The sequence below is a fragment of the Exserohilum turcica genome, assembly GCF_000359705.1.
Source record: "Exserohilum turcica Et28A unplaced genomic scaffold SETTUscaffold_14, whole genome shotgun sequence".
NCBI lineage: Eukaryota > Fungi > Ascomycota > Dothideomycetes > Pleosporales > Pleosporaceae > Exserohilum > Exserohilum turcicum.
In genome coordinates, this window is record NW_007359959.1 from 306,336 (window position 1) to 324,301 (window position 17,966).

General features: G+C 46.4%; 3 protein-coding genes across 3 annotated transcripts; 1 reads left to right on the forward strand and 2 right to left on the reverse strand.

Moving 5' to 3' along the window:
• Positions 1-98: 98 nt before the first annotated feature.
• SETTUDRAFT_26833 (uncharacterized protein) lies at positions 99-1,270 on the forward strand (the record flags this gene model as incomplete). The annotated part of the gene is made up of 2 exons (XM_008025092.1): positions 99-432; positions 1,002-1,270. The coding sequence occupies 2 exons, from the start codon at positions 99-101 to the stop codon at positions 1,268-1,270; spliced, it is 603 nt and encodes a 200-aa protein (XP_008023283.1).
• A 9,812-nt stretch (positions 1,271-11,082) lies between these two features.
• On the reverse strand, positions 11,083-12,356 carry SETTUDRAFT_26834 (uncharacterized protein; the record flags this gene model as incomplete). The annotated part of the gene is made up of 5 exons (XM_008025093.1): positions 11,083-11,161; positions 11,239-11,520; positions 11,618-11,759; positions 11,817-12,243; positions 12,297-12,356. 5 exons carry the CDS (start codon positions 12,354-12,356, stop codon positions 11,083-11,085), a joined length of 990 nt encoding a protein of 329 aa, XP_008023284.1.
• Positions 12,357-12,889: 533 nt separating this feature from the next.
• On the reverse strand, positions 12,890-15,598 carry SETTUDRAFT_183592 (uncharacterized protein). The gene is made up of 3 exons (XM_008025262.1): positions 15,276-15,598; positions 15,058-15,214; positions 12,890-14,998 (listed from the first exon to the last, which is right to left on the reverse strand). Exons 1-3 carry the CDS (start codon positions 15,329-15,331, stop codon positions 13,304-13,306), a joined length of 1,908 nt encoding a protein of 635 aa, XP_008023453.1. The 5' UTR covers positions 15,332-15,598; the 3' UTR covers positions 12,890-13,303.
• Between the last annotated feature and the right edge of the window lie 2,368 nt (positions 15,599-17,966).

Here is a 17,966-nt window from a genome sequence, read left to right on the forward strand (position 1 = left end):
TCTAACTCACAATCAGGGTAGATGATGCAGAGACTGTTCGCATACTGCTATCTGCCTGGGCAAATGCAGCTTTACTGGACAACATTAAACCATCAGTGATGAAGTCTGTGGATGCCATTAACAGTACCGCCAGGCTTAATAACCCCCATGCACTTATTGCATTGCTGGATTTCGAATTCAAGACGCCAGCTGGCACTCTCAATCGCGTGGATTGCATGCATGTCATTCTGGAAGGACTGTACCAAAATGACTTTTGCGATATGCGTAGACTAGAGAGTTTGGGTGCTGCTTCAGATCAAGCGGCACTGTGCTGGCACTTTGAGCCAGTCAAACTCATCCTGGTGCACATCAAAGGAATTTTAGCAGATTCGGTTCCACACGACAGGTCATGTCTGAGTCCTGCACTTGTGAACGCAGCGCGGCCGTTTGAATGTGAGGACAGATGCAGACAGGCTGCGATACAATCATCTGTTATGCAGAAGCTCATCACAGTCGGTGCAGATGTAAATTGAGAGCATCCGGATCTGAAACTGACTGTATTCTGGGCGTGTTTGGACTGTTCATTCATTCCTAAGACATAGTTTTTCTACTACTACACAACGGGCTGCAACACTACAAGACGTCTGCTAAAGGTCAAATGCCATTTTTGGTCTTATTGAGATTTCAACGATGAATCCAGTCTCATTGAAGGATTCCTCGAAGCAGAAGCAAAAGTAACGGTTCAAGACGCCAACTTGAACACACCTCTACATTTGGTCGCCCATGCTTCCTTTGTGGAGCTACTGTTCAAACACGGCGCAGAATTATTCGCAAAGAATATTCATGGCGAAACACCGCTTCACTGGCCTGCGAAGCTTGGCGTGGGTGTTGTGAAGTTTCTCCTATCGAAAGGGGCCATGGTCAATGAGACTGCAACTGAAAGCAATGGATTCCACTGCTATTCACCATAAAAACCAAATGGAGAAATGACTAAATGTCTTACCGCGAACAATACGACCAAGTCATCGAGATCCTCCTTGCGCGCGGTGCAGATGTCCAGACCATTGCTTCAGATGGGCGCACGGTATTCCATAACACGGCACACAACGGCGACGCCGACGTCGTGAGGACCATGACTGAGCGCGGTGTGAATATTTGCACTGTCAAATTCGATGGAGAAACTGCATTGCATTCCGTCTGCGACTTTTCGCGGGATCACGGCCCCAAGATGGCCCAAACGCTCGCTATCATAACCATGCTTCTCGACCATGGTGCCAACATCAACGCCTGAGACCAAGCTGGATCAATACCGTTGCACACTACTTGGCCACAATCTCAGTTTTCCCGTTCCAACTTTAGCCCCGATCTCTTCAACCTTCTACTGGAACAGAGTGCTGATAAGGCTGCGAAAGATGATCATATTAAGACGCCATTGATCGTATTTATACTGAGAAAGGGGCGTGGGGCGAGAATAGTCTAGTATGTAGGAAACTCAAGTCTTTGCAGGAAAGGGGTCATAATTCGTGGGTACGGGGAAGAGGACAGAGATGGACACCGCAGAGCTCGATGCGCTGGCGGACTAGAGGGATAAACATGGGAAATATGTATCAAATGATACGTTTGGGTAGCGTTAATTAGCATTCACCCAGAATCTCTGGAACGATTTGGTAACGCACGCACTGTCAGTAACAGTGGTGAGTGATCAGAATCAGACACATGGGGGTGCCGCAAAATTCCTAAAACTAACCAAGCAAACATCTTGAACCGGCCGAAGAACCAGGCCATGGTAACCAGAAAGCTGTCTCAATAACGAGATTCCCAGCAACAGAATCGGCCTACTGTCGACGCATATGGCCAGGCGTCTTAGAAGGGACTCCTTCGATCTTGGTTCTGTCCGCTGACGGTTATCTAGATATGTCGTGCCTGCGCTTGGCCATGTGTAGCATAGCAAGAGAAGTGGGGTGTAACTGGCTAGCTAGCTACGTAAGTGTAAGTGTAAGTTTATGCATACAAAGGTATACCACCACGACGTACATGTTCAGAAGGAAACATTAGAAGGAAACAGTCTAGCCCACTGCGTCCACCTAGCAACGCAACGCAACGCAACGCAGCACAGCACATCACAGCACTATAACAACAACCACCACAACAACAAAAACAACAACAAAGTATCCAAGTCCTCCTCAGCCGCACCAAACCGGCTTGCACACGCGCCTCTGCAGCATTCCTCAATCCCCCCCTCCTATTGGGCGACGCTAAACCTGCAGAAAGCCTTACACCTAAGTAGCTATCCTGCACATGTGGCTTGCAGCTCCTAAAAAAAGGCCTGTGGGCTTCAGCCGCAACACGCAACCCTAGACGCAACGCGCACACGCAATCGCTGCATGCATGCATGCGGCTTGTGTGCTAATTCGCTCCCTCTTGCTGGGATGGGCTGGGTTGGGTTGGGTAGTGCTGGTCTAGTGACTAGATTGCAGATTGTAGATTCTAGATTGTGAGATTTGGAGATATGAGTACGAGCTACGTATACGATTGGGATTGCAGCAGTGTATCTTGCATCTTTTGATTTCGCGAGACTAGACTGGTGAACTGATTGTGCTGCCAAGAAGATTCTAAAAGATGAAAAATTCAGAGTACATCAAGTACATGTATTATTCATCATGTCTACATACATACATACATACACACACATATACACATATACATACATATACACATACACACATATATATACACACACACATATATATACACACACACACATATATATATATATATATATATATATATATACACGTATACACACACACACAGCACCGTGTATATTCAAGCCAAGAAAAAAAGGTAAAGCAAGGTGACTTATGTAAGTAAGTAAGTAAGTAAGTAAGCACAGAACGTACAGAGGGGTGACATTAAAAAAAAGTATTTAAAAAAATAAGAATTTTAAAACTTAAATAACGTACCCCACGGCTTCGCGAGCCACACGGGTTCGCGAGCCACTTTTGCCAAGCCCTCACCAAAACTACTACCCCACCCTAATGTCGCAACAACAATAGCAGTTACAGCCCTCTAGTGAATGTTAGATATAGCTTGCTCTTTAAGCTCTTAAACAAGATACGACTCTCTCTCTACGACGCGCTGCAGCTATCTATAACGTAGATCAAACAACACTAAGCTAAAGACGCGATAGACGACCTTTATAGGCAGATCGCTAGCTAAAAACAAGGAATCTAACTAAGTTTAAAGAGGACGTGATTGTTAAGTATATACTTAAGCTAGTTACGCGTAGATTTCCCCCTTGGCTCGCAGACATGGCTAATATAGCTAATTCCTTGCGCGCTAAGCGTAATCTAGACTAGGTTAGCCAAAACTAGCCTAGTACCTTTGTTAAACGTTGATCTAAGCTTGTGACGCGTTTTAATCGCAAGTACGACTATAAGAGAGCCCTCTGTGAGGATCCTAAGACTATCTAGGCCTAGTTTGACCTAGTAGCCCGCATGAAAGCCAAGTATGGTATTGTAGACGACGACACGTACAACTTTGACGAGACTAGCTTTATAATAGGCTAGATTGCCTCTAGAGCTGTTGTTACAGCTTTAGAGAGACGTGGACGACCAAAGACTATCCAGCCTAGCAATAGAGAGTGGGCAATAGTCATCTAGGGCATCAATGCGACCAGGTGGACGATTCCGCCCTTTATTATACTTAAGGCGCGCCACCACCTCTTAAGCTGGTATAAGGACGGCGATATACCCTAGAACTAGGTTATTAGAGTCTCTAAGAACGGCTAGACGACCAATAAGCTTAGTCTTGCGTGGCTAAAGCACTTTAATAAGTATATAAAGACAAAGAAGGTTAGTATCTACCGCCTACTTATTATTAACAGCCATGAGAGCTATAACTCGCTAGATTTCCAAAAGTACTGCAAAGATCAGGGTATTATCACTATTTGCATGCCTCCGCACTCGTCCCACCTCTTGCAGCCTCTTGATGTGGGCTGTTTTGCCCCTTTAAAGCAGGCCTATGGGCGCTAAGTCGAATCGCTCATGCGCAGCTAGATCAGCCACATCACTAAACAAGAGTTCCTATCTTGTATTAAGCGGGCTTTTAACGCCTTATTTATAGCTAGCAATGTCTAAGGAGGGTTTTAAGGCGCTAGATTAGTCCTATTTAACCTAGAACAGGTTATATCAACGCTTAATATCAAGCTACGCACTCTATCACCGCTACCTATTAACAACTAGCTTTGGGTGTCGCAAACGCCTAGCAATACCCTAGAATTAGGGTCGCAATTAACGCTAGTAAAGCAGAGGATTTAGAGGCATATGAATAGTTCGCTAACGTCTATTGTAGAGGCCTTTGAAAAGGTCTTAAAGGGGGCAGCAATTATCGCGCATAAGCTAGTGTTGGCGTAAAAGGAGATCGCTAAGCTTAAAGTAGCAAATAAGGCCGTAATGCGACAAAAATCGCATAAAAGAAAGCGGGTTCAGGCGGAGGGGACCTTAATAGTTAAAGATAGGGCGCGCTTAACTGCTCTCTAGGACTTTAAGGTGCGTAGTGATGGGAAGAAGTTAAAGAAGCAGAAGCGCGCTAAAGTGGGTGAACCGTCTTAACGGCGGTGTGGACAGTGCAATAGGACTAGGCATAACGCGCGAACTTGTAAGAATGTAGCAGAAGTAGTCTCTAAATAGCATTTTGTATTTTATTGCACTATATTGGCTAAAGTTGGGCTGTTTTAGGACATAATGTACTAGTTTTGGTGAGGGCTTGGCAAAAGTGGCTCGCGAACCTGTGTGGCTCGCGAAGCTGTGGGGTACGTTAGCTCTACTATTTAAAAGGCTAAAAATCAGTAAAGCAAAGATTTAGAATATAGAGGGCTAGTAGTTTAGCGTAGTAAACTTACTTTTTACATAGTAAGTAGCTATAGAAAGATATATATATAAAAGTATAGAAAAAGTTAACGTGTTTCACCAGTGTACGCCCCACCCCAGTGTGCGCCCCATCAAATCCTAACACCTCACCTTCGTAACAACAACGCGTGATGTCTTAACAACCCTAATCTCAAAAAACCTATACTAAAGCTAATATTATTATTGCTATCTCTTATCTCTAAAAACATAATAACCAAAGTCTAAGACACGCTAAATTAATCTATAGCGTGCTAAGATAGATAATATAGCAGCAACGCGCTAGAAAGCCCTATTAACGCAACTACGAACTACTAACTAAGCGCCTAACAAAACTAGAAGAGGAGGTGATTACTAGGCGTATACTAGTTAAGGCTAAGCGAGGACTACCTTGTGGGAGAGACGACGTGCGAGATATAGCTAATAGACTGCTTTAAGAGCGTGGTGGAGAAGAGGTTAGTAAGAACTAGGTGGATAGGTTTATCTAGCGCAATCCTAAGCTGCGTACGCGCTAGAGCTATCTATATAATTGTTAGCAAGCTGCCTACAAAGATCTAGCTCTTATTAAGGGCTAGTTTAAGCTAGTTTAAACTACAAAGGCAAAGTATAGTATTGTAGACGAAGATATCTACAACTTTAATAAGACAGGCTTTATTATAGGCAAGATTTTATTATAGTTAGTTATTATAGGCTTAGATAAACTAGAAAGGTTAAAGAAGATTTAGCTAGGTAATTGTGAGTAGGTTACACTAATATAAGGTGTTAGCGCGATAGGAAAGCGCATTCTAGCCTTTCTTATCTTTGCAGGCAAGTTTCTAATCTATACCTAGTTTATAGAGGATCTGCCACGCGACTAGGTAATCTAAGTTAGTCCTAATAGCTAGACAAACAACAAGCTAGCGCTTGACTAGCTCTATTACTTCAATTCCTATGCGCGTCTTGTAGGGACCTATAGGCTGCTCCTTATTAATAGCTATAAGAGCCACTGCTTAGTAGAATTCTAAGATCTCTGCGAAGAGAAGAAGATTATCCTCCTCTGTATGCCTCCGCATTCGTCGCACCTCTTACAGCTACTTAATGTAGGCTGCTTCTCGCCATTAAAGCGCGCGTATAGTAATGCTATCTTAGTCTTAGCACGCAATCGCATCTACTATATTAGTAAAGAAACCTTCCTACTCACGTTTAAAGAGGCCTATAATAAGATAATTATAGTAGATAATATCAATGCAGGCTTTTAAGGTGCAGGACTTATGCCACATAATTCTTACGCTGTTTTATTATAGGTTAACGTTGTACTATATACACTAACTCTACTAGTCTAAGAGACTACTACTTAGAAGCTAAAAACGCCGCGCAACGCGCGCGAAATAGAGGCGCATAGTACGCTTATTAAAAACTATATAAAAATCTAGTAAGGGTCTTCTATAGCATCTCTTAAGGAGTAGATGTGGTAAATAAGTAAAGAAGCCTAGTAGATTGCTTATTAAATAGTATTAATATAGGATGAAATAGGTCGCCTAAAAGAGACTATTAAAACGTTAATAAAGCGAGAAACTTATAAGCAGCGCTACGTATAGGCAGAGGAGTTATAGATAGTTAGCTAGATAGCTAATTAGATTACTAAGGTAGAGGGTAGTAGCTATAATAATAGTGTAACACCTGCGAAGAGGGTGCGTAGTGAACAGCGCTATAGACGTTGTAGCTAAATTAGATATAACTCTCGCACCTACTAAGTAGAATTAGAGGATAAAGATAATAGTGAAGAGTCTATAAAATAAGATTCTATTCTACTTAATTAGAATAATTGTGGTGGTGTTGCGTAATACTAATGTGAAAGTGAGTTAGTAGGATTTAATAGGGCGCACACTAGGGTGGGGCGCACACTGGTGAAACACGTTATAACTATTTTTGAATAGTATCTTTTTCTCTTTTTTTATATTAAACCACTACTTAAAGTAGATAATATATATTAATTATAGAAAGTTTTATAAATTAAATATAAAGTTATTATAGTTTTAAGATTTTTAGTACTAATTTAAGTAACTAAGTAAAATGTAGATTGTATAGTATAAAAGTTTTATATATTACTTTTTTAAGCTTGAATAAAGTATATATAAACTTCTAGTATAAATTTATTAAAGTATTCCATCACCAAGCGGGCCACATCACTAAGTGTGCCACTTTTTCTTAGCATTACAAACTTTATATACAAAAACTTAGATTACTCTACACTAGCTATAGATGCTTTATACAACTTACTTATATCTAAAAAAGAATTTTCTTCTACATCTTTTTAGCACGTACAATAGTTATAGCCTATTCTCCTATAAGTTCTATAGTGCTATTAACCTAGTAGGGCCCTTTTTTAACTACTCTTACTACGTGCCTTCTTTAATGTTGTACAACTAGCAGAACTACTTTTAGCTACCTATAATGCCTCTACACTAAAGTCTAGTGTCCTACTTATCTAAATTTGCTTTCTTTTGCGCCCTTAGCGCTTTGTTACTACTACTAATTGCTCTTTAAGCTCTCTTACGCGGGCCTTTATAAGCACATTCTTATATAGTATCTCCTTAGCCTCTTTAATAAGCTTTAAAAAGCCTTCTTATATAGTATTTAGCAATTGTATAAAAGACTCTTTTATAAGCTTTAATTATAACCTAAATTTATGCGAATTACTTAGTGTTTTTAATATTTGAAGTATTTCTAGCTAAGCTTCTTATTGTAATGGGCGGGCCCAACGGGCCGAGCGTACGACTACTTACGCCATCCATTGCCAAAAAGGCAGTAACAAGACTTCAAGCTTCTTGAAGTCTAGGTAGTCGTATAGATATACTCGATCACACACACACTTTAGGCGTAGCCTCTTACACTTATAGTAGAGTATAAAGGCGTATGTTAAGGCAATTAATAACTCTTTACGCGTTAATAGGGACTAGCCTTACTACCTTAAAGGCCTTCTTGTAGTTATTAGATATAAATATATTAAAAAACGCGTCTTAAAAGGCTAGAAGAAAGCGCTCCTTATTAATACACTAGATATAATAGCGTGCTAAATCTTATACGCGTTAAGAGTACTTCTACTTAAGAGGTAAAAAGTAGATAACGTTAAGTAGCTAAAGTATATACAATAAATAAGTAAGTATATAGAGGGTAAGAATCTTTTATATAAGGTAGTAATTCTTAAATTCTTAGTTAAGGTGGCTCTTATAGCTATTAAGGATAAGTAACTTATATAACCCTACCTAACGCGTCTTTATATACTTATTAAAGTGCTTGAACTACGCAAGACTAAGCTTATTATTTGTCTAGCTATTCTCTAATACTAAAAGCTTCTAGTTATATAGTATATCTACTTTTTTATACTATATAGAGATGTAGACGCGTCTTTTGTAGATAATAAATAGCAAAGTAGCATATTCTATAGCGCAGATGCTCTAAATAACTATAACCTACTCGCGATTGCCTAGCTACGTAAGAGTAGGCCTTGTACAACGCTCTGCGCCTATAACTACCTTTATTAAGCTAATTACGCCTATCTAAAAGCTAGTTTTATTGAAGTTATAGATGTTGTCTAAATAAACTCTATACTTCCTAACTATGTCTTATATAAGCTTAAACTACGCGTTAATAATCTCTAGATCCTGTTATTAAGTTCTCTAATAATCCTTTGCTTAACTAAAGGCTATTCTAAGCGCGTCTATATAAAAGTAATAAACCGCTTTACCTAGTATTTGCCTAAAGGCTCGCTATCTTATTTACGTAGTAGTTTCTTTGCTATATCTATGTTACACGGGGTTCGACTATATTTAGCTAAGACTCAGTCCGGGTTAGGGTGAGTTAGCAGATTCGTGGTAAGCCGTGCGATTGCCGAGTAATTCGAGTAGAAAAGAGTTATAGATGTTTAACCGATAGTAAGACAATTAATTCTATAGTAAGATAGAATAACAAAGTACTAATTTTGTTAAGTAAAGAACTTGTAAGAGAGTACAGTATAATAAGTTGACCACAACGAGTGTAATAATGAAATCCGACACATTCTTATACCCATTGCTTCCAGTCCTGCCATCACTGCCATCGCAACTTAATCCTAGTCTTTCCTAATGTCCCTAATGGCTGCCATCACATAAAAGCTGCCATCACATCGCTAGTCCTGATGGTTGGTCTTGGCGTGATGTCAGTCACGTGATCGCTGCGCTGCCCCGCGGCGATCCCTGTCATGCATCCCAAGTGGTTTCTCAACCCTTTGTCGTCAGCGTCTGGGGAGAGGATCCTTCCCTTTGTTACTTGTAACAATCTACTACTTTATATAGATAGGGGGCAAATCCTTATAATTCTAGGTTAAGAATATATTATATAATAGTTTGCTCTTTAGACTTAGTTAGCTTCTAGCAATTTAGCTATATTATAGGTTAAAAGGTAATTCTTTAAAGCCGCTAAGAGATCTGCTAATAATAGACGTTATAGGCTGCTGCAGCGCGTCAAATGCTCTTAAACCAGCCTATATAATTGTAATGGGCGGGCCCAACGGGCCCGCCCATTACAATAATAGGCCTAAATAGCTAAAGTAAGCCTACCTTCTTACTAAGTTAATATTGCGTTCTATTGTTAGGGCATTATCTTTCGTACGTGAAGTTCGTAATGCTAAGAAAAAGTGGCACACTTGGTGATGTGGCCTGCTTGGTGATGGAATACGTTAATTACTTAATATATTATAATTCTTTTTATACTAAAGCTATTATAACTTAATTAATAAGCTATAAATAAGTATATTAGTGATTAGCTATCATTTATATTTATATTTTATACAATTTTAGCTTTTATAATAATGAAATTCAAATACTCTAAAAAACCTCTTTTTTTTATATATATATATTCTTATAAAATTCTAATATAATTACTTCTAAAGCTAAGATTTTAGAATATCATTAAGAATTATATATAAACTACTTTTATATTACTAAAAAGCTTATAGCTAAAATAAAATTAAACTTTTTTTTCTTTCATTAATTACAAAAAATTTAAGTGATAAACTATGGATAAAAATAGAATAAAATTCATATATCACTCAAGTAAATACTATATTAAAAATCTAAGTATTTAGCTCCACTAGTTAATATTTATAAAGTACTTATATTATATAGCTTTTTTTTCTCTATATTCTTATATATATATCATTTTAAAGCTATTTAGTAAGTAAAAAGTAAGTCTACTACCTTAAACTACTAGCTCTCTATATTCTCAATTTACACTATACTCATTTCTACTTATCTAAATAGCGAAGGTATTTAAGTTTTAAAATCTCTATTTTTCTAAATACTTTTTTTTCCTGTCACCCCTCTATATATATACATGATGTATAAGTAAAAGTATACAAATATACACGTTTTTTAGTTAACGTGATAGGTATAGTGTAAACTACGTGTTTATGTGTAAAGACAAAAAAAAAGGTGGGGGGAGGGGGGGGGAAGTGAGAGAGAAAGAGAGAGAGAGAGAGAGAGAGAGAGGAAGAAAGGAAAAAAGCGAAATCAAGATTTTTTTTGAAATAACAGATTAAAAAAATGTCTATTGCTATATAAGTACCAAGAGGGAAAAAAAACAACAACAACAAGCAATTTACGAGTTAACTAGAGCTTAGAAAACTTGAATAAAAAAAGAAAACGAAACAAAAAAGTGGGGAAAAGCAAAGAAAAAGCAAAAAAAACGGGTATCTAGATTCATCGCGTCAATATACTTTGTGAGTTAACCTAGTTTGAACGAAATAAAAAAAAGAGCCAAAAAGAGGGAAAAGAAGGATGGCTTTCTTGCAACACCCATCATCCAACTTACTTACACCAACCATCATTTGTGTCTAACATAAAATGTGTTTTTTTTTCTTCCCAGCATGCTATTACAGGGTTATGGCTATTACATTCTTCTTTCTCTCTTTGCTTCCCCCCATGGACTATATGTAACGTTTCGATGTCCTCTCTCTTTTTCTTCCCTTTACTAGTGATGATTGCAGAGCCGTGATTTATCAACATCCCAGATATGCCAAAAGAATAAAAGATTCGTAAAATCTCTCCGTGGCAATATGTCGATGCAAGCTGGTGTTGAACCGCGCAAAAAAGATGATTTACTGTTTCGATGCAGCACATGATTGCTTGCTTCGTTTTTCTTTTTGCTCGTGGCGCTGCTCATCGCTGACGGATGATTTCTAGTAAAGCCCGGTATCAGTGGAGGCCGAAATCGAGTTGAAGAGGAATAAAGCTTGCGCACCTGTAAGAAATTCCTCGCTGCAGACACAAACACAGTTAGCAAATTTCTCCTCAAAAGTAGCTACTTTGTTGATTGCACATGTTGCTTCACTTACAAGCTCAACGTAATGTATCCATCCCGGTCCTCGTCATACTTCTTGAATACATCTGTCATGCGCTTCAGACTGATACATGCCTGGACAAACAGGTCGAAACTGAGCGCATTGCGGCCGTCGCGGTCATATGTGCGGTACAGCAAAGTGACGAATTGCTGCGAGAGACGGTATCCAAAGGCAATGAGGGCTTCGTTGAATTCGGCATAAGATATACTGCCGCTGTGGTCCTGGTCGAAGCGATCGAAAAGAGCGCGCCAGGCAGAAAGGAACCCCCATAGGCCGCTGGAAGATAAGAAAGATTTTGTCAGTTTAACATTCTTGTGCATAGCAAAAACAAAGAAAAAGAGAATGCAGGCTGGGTAAAGCATGGACGGCGTACCAGAACTCGTCAAAGTTGACGGTGCCAGATTTGTTGGTGTCGAACATTCGGATCATCATGCGTACGGTATGCGGATCAAAAGGAGTCCAGTCACCGTTTACGAGGGCAGTTCGCAGCTCGGCTTCTGTGAGTTCACCTCTTCCTGTCGCCGTGGTTAGTCATTTTTATTTGCATGGTTTTCATGGTAGACACGGCATACTGTCCTTGTCCACCGCACCAAACAGCCTCCACAGGGCTTCGCGATCATTTCCGTCGCGTGGTGGGGCGGGCGCGGGCGTTGGTGGGGGCCTTGCCTGCTGCGCAAGCTGCGGTCTTCCATGATAGCCCTGGGGCGGCGGGCCATGGCCATAGTTTGCTGGTGGAGGGGATCCAAGAGCCATTCTGGGATCGGGCCTCGAGTCGTAGCGGTTGTCATGGCGGCCGTCGTTGTATGCGCCTGGCGGGGGCCTGTTGTCATATCCACCTCCTGCGCCGCGGCCCCCTCCGCCGCCGTAGCGGTCGTCTGGGCGCGTGTCGTATCTCTGGTTAGGAACCGGCGGAGGGGGTTTGTTGTAGTCGGGGCGCGCAGAGCCTGTGCGCAGCGGGCGCGGTGCTGAGGCAGCGTTTTGCGACATCATTGCTGCAGCCTGAGCGACGTCAGTTTCGCAAGCGCTGCATGGCGCAGTCGAGCAAGACGCACCTGTTCGGGCTCGGCGTGCATGGGCAGCCTGTCCGGGTTGAAGCCTTTGTTGTAGGCCATGCTTGGGGGTGGATTGTTGTTGCTGTTGTGTTGTATGGGCGAGGTGGGAGGCAAGGCGGTCGCAAGGCCAAGTAAGTAAGTAGAGGCTGATGATATATGAATGTGACACCAAGCTCCAGCGCTTCTGCCGGGCGAGCGCAAGCGACCGTCAGGTGGTCAAGGGGCAGGATTTGTTGCGAGGAATATGCCAGCCGAGACGAGGCACGTTGAGGCGAGAGGCTGATCAAAGAAAAGTCACGGCTCTAGCAATCAGGGCCCAATATCGGGTTTCCTTGACGGCCCAGCTGCGGCTGGCTCCAAGGGCAAAGGCGCCTTGACGAGCGGCGGAGGCGCAGGCGCAGGCGCGGCGGCGGGGCATGGGCTTGGCCCTATGACGCTCTGCTGCCCCCCCCCCCTTCACCATTGTCATCACACGCGTCCCACGTCTTCGGCCACCGACGGAGCCCCGACACCCGGCCGCACTCGCCTCTCGCCTGACCTGGCTTGCTCTCTCCTGAGTCACCCGTGGGCATGGCGCTTTGCTCGGCCACCTAGGCAAACTTGTCTTGTATTATATTATCTACAAAGAAGCAGCTGTCTTGAACTCTCTCATAGTCATCATGGCCATAGCTAGTGCGTTTGAAGAAGAAGATGCAGAAGAAGTAGAAAAAGAAGTAGCAGAGAAGAAGAAGGAGAACAAAAAACTCTCGCCTGCCGCATCGTCAAATTGTGAAAGAGAGAAACAGAATACGACAATTGTCGTGGGTATCCAACGCCCCTACGTCCAAGATCCGCCGGCAAACAAACAGTCAACAAGGTGCAGTGTGCATGCATCGAGCATGGCCAGCTTGCCCCGGTCAAAGCAGAGAATTCAAACAGCAGAGTTAAAAACGGCCTCTTACAATTACAGGCGGCCTCGGCAACGCAGCCGCGCATAGAAGGAAAGGGGGGAACAAGTTTGCATGGCCTCACGTCTTGACACGCTTCTGGTTACCGTCGTCGGAACCCTGCTCCGATGTCTTTCGCTTGCGCTCTGCAGAATCGTCACGCGCGAAGCTGGGTCCGTTGGGGGCTACAGGAGTCTGAAACGTCAGAGGACTTGGTAGCATGTTGGAGTCACGCCCAAAGCCCCATTCCGGGTAAAAGCTCGAGGGCGACGGAAGCAGCCCATTCTCGACAAACCGGCTGGGCAGTGCCGAGATGGGCGTTTCCATGTCGTTGCGGCTGCCGTACGAGTTGCTGTTGGACGGCGGGGGCGGGCGAGCAAATGGATTGGGTGGGCCCGTTGCACCCGCGCTAAGCAGCGAATTGGCGCTCGGTGAAGGCGGGGGTAAGACAACGCCCGAAGAGTGCGATGCATCAGTGCTGCGCCCTGGTGTGGCGCCCGTCGTGCCCGAGTCCTTGGGCGACGAGTCGGCCGTCGCACTACCGCCGTCCGAGTGTTCGCTCGGAATCTGCACCCGGAGTCTCGGCTTGCTCTCACCCATACGCAGGCTGTTTGTCCGAGACGGCGGCGGAATTACAGGCACGGCCGACGTCGACTGTGTTCTCTGCGGCGGCTGCTGGGGAGGCGCTTGTGGGGGCTGTGGCTGGGATTTGGGGTCTGCATCTGGCTGCGATCGTGCCATGGCGGCAACATCTATCGACTGCGCTCGGTTCTCCTGCTTGAGGAAGGGGGGTTCATTGCGCGGCGCATTCGCATTGTTATTGCTCGTACTGCTGCTGCCCCAGTGTGCTGCGAGCATCGACTGGCTGTCGTCGATTGGCGTAAAAATGCTGTGTCTGGCAGATGCATGCAATGGCTTCGGCTGTGGCAGAGGGGGGCTCTGGAAGTTGTTCGGCTGCGGTGGAGACGGGACGGTGATGGTGGGCTGTTCAGGGCGTTCCTGCTGTGGCTGTGGAGGTGGAGGCGGCGGGGGTTGCTGCTGCTGCTGCTGCTGTTGTGCTTGAACCTGTGCCTGTGCTTGTGCCTGCGCTTGAGCTTGAGCTTGTGCCTGTGCTTGAGCTTGTGCTTGAGCTTGTGCCTGCGCCTGTGCCTGAGCTTGTGCCTGTGCTGCCTGTGCCTGCGCCGCCTGTTCCTGTTGCTGCTGCTGCTGCTGTTGTTGTTGCTGCTGCTGCTGGAATGTGGGTGGCATTGACTGTCGGCGTTGCTGCTCTTGTTGCATGTATTGGACTTGGGGGTGTGCGGGCATGGGGTGCGCGAATTGGTACTGGGTGGCAGGGGGAGTGAGCTGAGGCTTAGGGGTCATCTGTGGGGCAGGCTGGGGGTTGTAAAAGGGCGGATTCGGCATGTAGGCATAGCTGTTCTGCGGCGGCGGGGCTTGCGAAGGGTAGGGCTGGGGCGGAGCGAGGTTGGAGCTGGGGCGGCGGATGTGGCCTACTCTCGAGTTGGGTCGCGACAGGTGGTGAGGGGGCTGGGGCGAGGGGCCGCGCTGCTGGAACGCGCCGTTGCCAATGGGAGGCGACATGGAGGGCGCGCCGTGGCGGATGTGCTGGAACTGCGAGTGCTGCATGTGATGGGGCATCATGGGGTGCTCGGGCGGCGTGTGCGAGTCTGGGGCGAGGCCGCCTTCTTCGTCGTCATCGTCGTCGTCGTCGCCATCCTTCTTGCCCATGAAGTCCTCGGGGCCCTTGTGCTCGTGTGCGCCGCCATACTGGGTGACCTGTCAGTGCCATGCCGTTTTAGCGCAGCTCTTGATTTGGGGAACACGTGGATGCATACATATTGGTAGCGGCCAATGGTCTCGTTGATGTCGCCGGACGAGAACTCGTACAGCTTCTTGTTGTGGCCAAAGATGATGACGGCCACGTCGACGGAGCAGAGGACCGACAGCTCGTGGGCCTTTTTGAAGAGGCCGCCCTTGCGCTTGAGAAAGGTGCTGGCGGGCGGGTTAGCTGGTGGCGGGCGGGCGGGCGGGCGGGCAGGCGTCGAGTACTTACACCGAGCGGTTCCGGTCGTCTTTGATGGCCTTGATCTCGATCTTTCTGCGACCCATTGTGGATGTCGATGCTAGACGTCAAAGCGCATGGAGCGACGGGGAGAGGAGCGCGTGGGCGTGCGGAGGCTCGTCGAGGGTGGTCGAGGGTCTTGTCGGGGGCAAAAGAATGCTGGGTGCTGCTAGCTTGCGCGGCACGCACACAGCCAGCGTTTCAGCACGAGAGCGAGGGCGGGCGGCAGAAGTCGGCGCGCGGGCAGAGGGCGGACGGGCTCGGCGGGCGCGAGGGGCTATATGGGCGGCGTGGGCGGCGGTGGTGTCGCAGGCGGTCGCTGAGGGTCGGAGGGCAGTGTGCAGCAGAGGAAACGATGATGGAGTTGGGTGGGCGCCCCTATATTTAGAAAGCCCAAGTGCAGCGCAGCAGCGACTGCAGCGACTGCAACGCCCAGGCCACGCGATCGCTAATATGCCCGCTTACGGCCTATTTGCGCGCTTTGTGCCATGGCGGCGCGCCTGCCATTGGCCGTGCCGCGCCAGTGTCAATGTTCCGACCCCAGCCTAACCCGACTGGGGCCCTTTACTCGCCTGTCGTCGCCCACCCGAGTTATTTTAAGGACCTATTGCCGCTCCCCGGGTTAGAGCCCGCCCTCGCCCGCCGCATGTGCTGCGCGCGAGTGTGCCATCACCACCACTACCACCACCGCTACCGCGACCGCGACCACGACTACACCATAGCCGCCGCGGGGAACGCTGCATGCCCGTTCCGCAACCTGCGCAACGTGTGCCCGCCCGCCAGCAAGCCCGTCTCACCCGCCTGCCGCCTGCCCGCCCTGCCGAGGCGTGTCCGCCATGGTTGCGGCTGCGTGCCCGCCTGCTCGCACGCTGCTCGCCGCTGGACGCTGCAAGAAAAAAAAAGCCCAGGCCACGCTGTGCGGCATTGCGCCCTTTGCCGGAGCCACTTGTCACTCGCACCATACGGCGACGCACTTGGGCATTCACGTAGTTCAAACTCTAGCTTCCGCCTCCGCCGAGGGCGTCTCCCTGTGTGTCGCTGCCACCTCGCTGGCCATGGCCATGCTGGGTGCGGCACACGTTGCTTGCTGCCGGATGCCCTCCTCATAGCGCTCCAGTCCCTGCTATAACACTGTCTGCGCCACGCCAGCCAGTCCACACACGGCATCGTCACCATGCTGCCCAGCTACAATGATATTGTCCTACACCCACCGTTGAGGTTGGATTAGGGCTCGCCCAGCCGCGCTTCACAGCGATAGCGCCATCCGCCAACCACGTCCCGAAACGCGATATTTTTAGCACCACACGCCCCGAAACCCACAGACCAAGACGCCCACTGCCATGACGCACCTGCCCTCGACCGCCCTACCACTGACGACCCACGCCTCACCTCACCTCACCTCCCCACCACCATCTACACATTGTCCAGCACGCCCTTGTCCATCCCCATCCCCATCCCCTTTCCCTCAACCCCATCTTACCCGCCTAGCCGCCCGCTTCCTATCCTCTCTGCACCACACTGCACTGCGCTGCAGCCCAGCTGCCGCCTCTCCGTCCGTATACCCCGCCACCGCCCGCCGTAGTCTGTGTCACCACTTGCTGCGCCGAGACCCGTGCCCCATTCGCCCTCGACCTCAGCAATATACACCCATGAAATACAACTTCGGTTTCTAATCCAAGCAGGCTAGGTCATCATCATCGCGCCACTTTCTTGCAACTTGAACTCGACGGCACAATTACTCCTCCGATGCAGGTACATCTCTGCCTTGTTATTCTTAGTCACCCAACCCCAACAACCATTCCTTCGTGCTCACTGGCTCACTACATGCACCCCGCGGCCCCTTCGATGCAGGTACAGTATTCTGGGTTATTCTTGGTTTGCAAGTAACCTGCCAATATCTCGTCCCCTATCCCATTCTTCCTTCATGGCCCCAGTCTGACACCTGTGCCTCTCACGAACGCATGGTCAGCGCAACTAGCCCGCCTGACTTTATTCCTGGAAGACACTACAAAATCACGCCAAATATTGATATCGTTCTATCCATGAGTCTCACCATATCGGCAACATGGCTCCGTAGTCGCCCTACACATTGGACATGCATATCCAGGAGGCGCAATTACCGACGCATGAGCCCGGAACAGCATGAAACACGCGATACACATCCGCCAAATAGTTTCCAGCAACAACACGCTGTCATCAATATCAGGGGCCCAGCATGCCAAATGTGTTTTACACCAACCATTCTGTTTTAGTCAAGCCACTCTCCTTACGCTAATACTACCCTTACACTAATAGATGCCATGATATGAGGGTGCCAAGCTATATACATGTTCATGCAATGCGAACACACTGTCTTTAATGCACTTTTTTTTCAATTTCGCATGAACCCATCGCTTCCGGTCGCCCTGGAAAAATCCGGCTCTCCCGACTGCTTTGGAGAAGTGTACGACAATTCTAGCCGCCTTGCTATATTCCAGAGTCGCTTTCTTGAGAATAGAAGAGAAAAACAATACCAATTCTCTACTCTTTTCAAGCAGAGACTGTATACACCGCGACACTCTCCCCATTTCACAATCCACTTGTCCTCGACTCTTCATAACACGTCTCCCATGACAATAAAAGAAAATTTCCTCGCAACACTAAACCCTAAGTATCTCTGTTTTACCCGATTACTAAACACTC